The sequence below is a fragment of the Lissotriton helveticus genome, chromosome 7 (genome assembly GCF_964261635.1).
Source record: "Lissotriton helveticus chromosome 7, aLisHel1.1, whole genome shotgun sequence".
NCBI lineage: Eukaryota > Metazoa > Chordata > Amphibia > Caudata > Salamandridae > Lissotriton > Lissotriton helveticus.
In genome coordinates this window covers 1,866,289,690-1,866,296,629 of record NC_136068.1, presented here as the reverse complement: position 1 = coordinate 1,866,296,629, position 6,940 = coordinate 1,866,289,690, and the positions used below count along the sequence as shown (strand labels likewise).

The 6,940-nt window shown below is 39.8% G+C and overlaps 1 protein-coding gene across 1 annotated transcript; it reads left to right on the top strand.

The window, feature by feature from the left end:
* Nucleotides 1-3,174: 3,174 nt before the first annotated feature.
* On the top strand, nucleotides 3,175-4,113 carry LOC144769793 (olfactory receptor 5V1-like). Its single transcript, XM_078653977.1, has one exon. It carries the CDS (start codon nucleotides 3,175-3,177, stop codon nucleotides 4,111-4,113), a length of 939 nt encoding a protein of 312 aa, XP_078510103.1.
* The last annotated feature ends 2,827 nt before the right edge of the window (nucleotides 4,114-6,940 follow it).

Sequence of the window (6,940 nt, the reverse complement as noted above, 5' to 3'; positions counted from 1 at the left end):
CAGGACCAAAACATCTACAGCGGCATGGCCCACATTGAACATGTGAAGGTGATTTTGAAAGCAGACATGCTTGTCATCATCCCAAAGGTGGTTGTAAAGCAAAGAACTGCTCCCAAAGACTGGAAGTGTCAAACTTTGGGAGTTCTTGTGAATGTTTTATGAAGTGATACAAATTTGTTCTATTGATCATGGAGACAAAAGTGTACATCGTGCCTGAGGTTGACAGGTCAAATGGCAAAATAAGTGATACTGTCCTGTATAAGTATTTATGATGAATGAACAAAGCAAGCTATGTTCTGGTCCAGGATAACAAAATGTAACAGAAGTCTCAACATTTCAGAATGGGGTAAAGAATCAGGCTGTGTTATATTCGAATGTGAAGAAGAAAATCTTCAGGAAAAGTCAAAGCCTTCAGTACACCAGGTACAAGTTTGTCATAGTCAACCCATCAGCTGCTACACTGCGTCCTCTAAAACTATCTTTGCAACATCCAGGTGGTCCCACATTAAAATCTAAAAGCAGTGATCTTAACCCAAGCTGTAATGAAAGCAAAGATTGGCCAATCAAACTTGGTACTGAAGTTAACTACTTTGTAGTAGTTAACTTCAGTACCAAGTTTGATTGGCCAATTTAAACCTTTGAAATTCACTAAAAAAACATAGGTTTCACAATCGTTATAGTTAGGAATTAGCATTTAAAAAAACCTTTGAAATTCACTGAAAAAACCATAGGTTTCACACTCGTTATAGTTAGGAATTAGCATTTAAAAAACCTTTGAAATTCACTGAAAAAACCTTAGGTTTCACACCAGTTATAGTTAGCAGAACATTTTACTCATACAAAACCATTGAAATTCCCACGTTATCGTTAGTTGGACTCACTATAACTCACGCGCCCGCAATCCACTGCTGAAGATGTCACATATTACATCATTCATGACATGGTCAGTGACATCACTGATGACATCACTGATGACATCTCAAATGACATCACTGATGACATCATCCATGTGATAATACGATGCACCTCCTCACACTCTATTCTAACCTTTGATACACCCAGTGTTAAATACAAACTACCATTCCTGAAATTATTGACACACCAATACCAGTAACTACATACGCACTCACTGATTTCTAGGTCTACACACACATCCACTCATTCACCCATAAAATCACTCATACATACAGTCACTCATCAATAGAACACTATCATATCCACTCATACACCTATACAGACACTCATATGCTGACACTCATCCACAGAGTTACTCACACACCTAGTCAGTTATGCAAAGAATCAATCACACTCCCATTTCCTCAACTACACAGTTATACACACTAAACCTTACTTATTCAAACATATACTAACACATACTTACTCTCTTTTGCAATCACTGATACAAGTACACATTGATCCATACAGTCACTTACGCAATCACAGGCTCTCATGTATAGTCATTTATATATGCCAACTCTCACATGCACTGTGTTTTACATATGTACTTACTTGGACATGGAGCACTGAGATAGCCATTCACTCACCAACACACCCATGCACACAGTCAACAACCCATACAGCTCTTTCCACATGCACTCTTGAACCCATATACCAAGTGAATCAACTGCTCACACATATATGCACAGAGTCACACACCTCCCAGCCACCCACACACACACTCACCCTCACATACACATACTTGGGCAACCAATCAATAACCCATATAGCTACTGATCAACACATGCAGCAGCTTACACAACAACAGACATGCTGATGCACACATTCAGACAGTTTAGTCACTAACCCATGCATTCAGTAAGACACATTTAATCACTCACTCATACAGTCAGTCACGCATCTTCTAAATCCTTCATCCAGACACCTATACATCCACTAATTCTTCAATATGTAAAACATATTTAAACTTTACAGAAACACACAGACACTGGATGATGTCATCAGTGATGTCATTTGAGATGTCATCAGTGATGTCATCAGTGATATCATTTGAGATGTCATCAGTGATGTCACTGACCATGTCATGAATGATGTAATGTGACATCATCAGCAGTGGATTGCAGGCGCGCGAGTTATAGTGAGTCCAACTAACTATAACGTGGGAATTTCAATGGTTTTGTATGAGTAAAATGTTCAGCTAACTATAACTGGTGTGAAACCTATGGTTTTTTCAGTGAATTGCAAAGGTTTTTTAAATGCTAATTCCTAACTATAACGAGTGTGAAACCTATGGTTTTTTCAGTGAATTGTGAAGGTTTTTTAAATGCTAATTCCTAACTATAACGATTGTGAAACCTATGTTTGTTTTAGTGAATTTCAAAGGTTTTTTAAATGCTAATTCCTAACTATAACGTTTGTGAAACCTATGAGTTTTTTCAGTGAATATATATATATATATATATATTGTGGAGAAGTGTGGCTCAATGGTTAGAGCAGGCAGACCTTGATGCAGAGCTCTGGCCAGGGACCAGGGTTCGATTCCTGCCTCGGCAGGTCTCCGGCTCATTAATTCCCCTGACTGGATATTCTCGCCTCAGTACATGTTCTGATCACGGGTCCCACGCTGCAACTCTGGGCAATAGCTTGCTTAGTCTCCACAACGGCCCCAAAAGCGCTGGGATGCCTGGCTGCACCTGGGGGGTGCCCAGGAGTGGACATTTCCCAGGAAAGCCAGGAAGGGTTCCTAAGTGGTATACGGACAGCGCCGGGACACCTCCGGTGGAGGTAGCTGTGCGCTTTACAAATTCCGACATTTACATTTTTTATATATATATATATATATATATATATATATATATATATATATATATATATTTATATATATATATATTTATTCATTTAGATAGTGCATGTGTGTATTTTCATTTTTAAGTTTTGAAAAACATAAGGCTGGTGGAACAGCTGAATCTGTCTCTAGGCCGAACCTAAAAAAGGAATTCACCAAACTTTTCCTCGAATGTTATTTTGAATATATTAAATATAAATGATAAATATCCATGTCAGAAATATAAATTATCAGTCTAATCAGGAATGTACAATTAAAGGATGTCTTATGAGTGTGTTTTTGTGTTCAGTATTTAATGGTTTTTGACTTAACTAACATTTTTGTGTCTCTTTAATTTCAGAAGGTCCTAAGATCCCTGCATGAGTGACGCTATGCCCAGACAAATGGAAGGAGAAAATGAAACTGAAGCAAACAAGTTTGTCATTGTGGGTTTTGTGGGTATGCCACAGCTGCAAGCTTTCTTTTTTGCTACTTTGCTGGTAGTTTATCTGATAACTTTAATTGGAAATCTTCTTATCATGGCAATTGTTTATTTAAATATACATTTGCACACCCCTATGTACTTCTTCCTCACAAATTTGTCACTCCTTGACATCAACTGCACAACAATTATTTCACCAAAGTTGCTGGCATCTTTCTTTCAGAAAAAAAATGCATTTTCCCTCACAGAATGCCTGCTGCAGATCTATTTCTTTCAAGTTATTATAGCTACAGAACTCATTCTCTTAGCAATCATGGCTTATGATCGGTACGTGGCTGTCTGCAAACCCTTACGTTATATGAACATCATGAGCAAAGATGTCTGCATTCGTCTGGCAGTGGCAACCTGGGTAGTTGGCTTTGCTGACCCAATACTCCATACTGTGCTACTGTCACGTCTCTCCTTCTGTTCTTCTCACATAATCAACCACTTCTTCTGTGATGTGACAGCCCTCATGACACTTTCTTGTAGCAGCACAAGATCGATAGAAACAGCAAGCTACATCTTTGGTTCGTTTGTAGTCGTGTTGCCCTTTTTATTAGTGGTGGTATCTTATGCCAACATCCTCATTGCCATCCTTAAAATACAATCAATACAGGGGAGGTGGAAGGCCTTCTCCACTTGCTCCTCCCACCTTACTGTTGTTACTCTATTCTATGGGTCTCTGAGTTCTGCATACATACGACCAACATCAACATTTTCCATGAAGGAAAACAAACTATTGTCTTTATTATATACTGTGATTACTCCATTGTGTAACCCTTTTATATATACCCTGAAAAATAAAGATTTTAAAAATGCCCTCCAGAAATCAAAAACAACAATGTAGGACCCAATTCACAAACACATTTGTTATTTTGGTTGAATTACCAAGCACAAAAACATCACTCAAAGTAAAGTACCAGTCATAGTTCTATAGATAGAAATGCTGACTTATGGGGCATGCTTAAGGCCACTGGTTAGTTAGGCCTGGGCAGTAAACTGCTCCATTCACGGAGTTTGCAGTTTTCTGCACTCACTACTCCGCTGAGCTCACGGAGTGCGTAAAAATCAGCTTTGCATAGTGCAGCAGAGTTTTTTCCCCACTTGCGAACCGTAGGTTTGTGAGCACAAGCTTCCACTTGGGTTAGAATTTCTACCAATCAGTAGGAGGACCAGCACAAACAGCAGTTTTCACTACAGGCTGCTTCTTGGGGAGCTTCACTGAGTTTTTTTGTAACTTTGCGGAGTTTCCGTAGCAAAACTCTGCGAACTCCGCCCAGGCTTAGTTAGATCAAAGGGGGAGAATGAAGATGGTAAACATATGCATGTACCTGCATGGAGAAAATAATCAGCAAATACAAAAATAGAACATAATATTTGAATTGACAATGCCCTAAATATCATTGATCAAAAAAGACTTGAAAATAATTGAGGTATATCCCGATTTTAAGGGTGGTCATTTCAAGGCATGCCAAGGTCTATTGCCCACCCCAGATAGACACAAAAATGTGGGCTTCTGTTAGACCCAACCATTATCATGGAAACTGTCCTCATTGCTACCACGTATGATGTCTGCATGACTCTGGCAAAAGGAGATGTGGCGACCCTGATTCTACTGGACCTCCCTGCAGCTTATGAAATTGTCTCCCCCCCACCTTCATCCAACCCCAGCACAACATCAGAATCCAAGGACACACTCTCCGATATATCTACTTCTTCCTAAATGAAAGGACCCTGTTAGTCACCCTGGCACTGTGCACATCTGATGCTCATGGCTCAAGTGTGTAGTACTGCAACCCTTTTAAATGCATGCCTGGTTTCCCTAGCCAGAATCTTCCACTCTCACTACATCAATGTCCGCTCCTACGCTAATGACATGCAACTCATTCGCTCCCTTATGAACAAGACACCTGGTACTTCGATCAAGTTCAATGCCTACATGAATGAAATCAGCCATTGAATGAAGACTAGCTGAACACCAGCAAAAGAACAACTGTGATCGTTTGCAAGAGAACTTCACCCTGGGGCACGAGCTCTGCCAAGAACCTCAGGATCGTCATTAACATCAAACTTAACATAACTTCCCAAGTCATCCATGTCATTGCTTCATGCTGTCATACTCTAGCTAAGTTGACAGAGATGTTTAAATGGCGCCCAATCAGTTATTTTTGGGACCGGTTTCTGGCTAATAAGCTGTCATCAGCCAGGCTAGCTTGAATCCAGTGGCAAAGTGAGCAAGGGACCCACGTCTGGGCATACCCTGGCAACTTAGGGCGAACAAAGCAAAACCAAAGGGGATGATGGACAGAGTGTTCACCGGTCCCAGGATGCTTGTTTCCGGTCCAGGGAAGACATGGCTGTGCAGTTTGGGCTGGACTGTCCCCATGAGGCACAGGGTCAGACTGATTTGCATATGGCCATGTCTGAACTGGGGTGGCAGAGTGAGCTAAATAATGATGATGGATTAAACCCATATCAGTTGACTGGGGGTGAGTGCATGAAATGCTAAACACTCCATCCATACTCCCCTTTGGTTTTGCTTTATTGAAAAGCAATCACGGACATGGTGGTCCTCTTTGTCTGCTGGTTTTATTACAGTTTGAGTGTCTGAGCCTAGTAATTGTATAACTTTATGTTTCTTTTAATAAAATGAGGTAGGGTTTCGTTACTCGTTCTTACAGTTTCTCAATTTCTTTTAAAAAAGCCTTCACAGAGGTGTTCAATGCCGTTGGAATGAAATGGGGGTGAGGATTGAAACTAGACTTCTCTCTTATGTCAGTATGGGTGATGCTGTTGGTAGTAGTAATATCCTCTGTCTGTCTAAGGAAAAATGTTAAATGGATTTTTCGAAAGAAACAAGCCAGTTCCTTATGTGTAATGAAGTAATCTCCTATATTTGTCCGGACAAAGCCCAAGCCTTTGTTCAATACACTTTTATTTTCAAGGTCAACATTTATTTACTTAATTTGGCAATTAGGTTGCTGCTTCTCTTTAATGGAGTGTGATCTTCCATCATGCTGCATATTTGTTGTGGGGCCAATGTTTCATCCCACTGTTTGTGGAGTCTCTGTCATTGGAGTAGTTTGGAGACATCATATTCTTCTTCCTCCAGATCTCCTTTGGACTTGTCATAAAAAGGCACATATCCTTGATTCTGAAATAACAGTGGCTTAAAGGATGGAACACAAAATCCCCAAGGGTATGGAGGCCCAATGGGGATTGATTTACAGAGCCAGGAAAAAAAACTCAACCTCTAGGCTATCTTGACCTATACTTCATGATATGTCCAACAGAAGAATAATCATAATCCTCAATACTCACCAATCTTCTGAATTGTAAGTCCAGTCTTCGGTGTTCTAATGCCAGCCTCTTTTGTTCCTATTTTGGAGCTGAGTTTGGAAGTATTCTGTTCTTCAATTTGCTGATCATATTATGTAGCAGTTGTTCTTTGGTTTCATTCCTTATGCTATTCTCTTCTTTAAGCCTTTTATTGAACTGAGTCAGTTGTATTGTGCATTTTATTTGTTTCTCTAAGTATTGAATTTCGGCTAGAAAGAGAACAGCAGTCGTTTGGGCTGTATTAATAATTAGAAGTAGCCAGTCCCTGGTGCATCACTACATAATCAAGGACACGTCTTTCCTAAACATCTTATTATCTGCAAACAATCTAATCT

Bases quoted from the DNA above. Each gene is read 5' to 3' on its own strand.
- LOC144769793 (XM_078653977.1), top strand. From the start codon at position 3,175: ATGCCCAGACAAATGGAAGGAGAAAATGAAACTGAAGCAAACAAGTTT.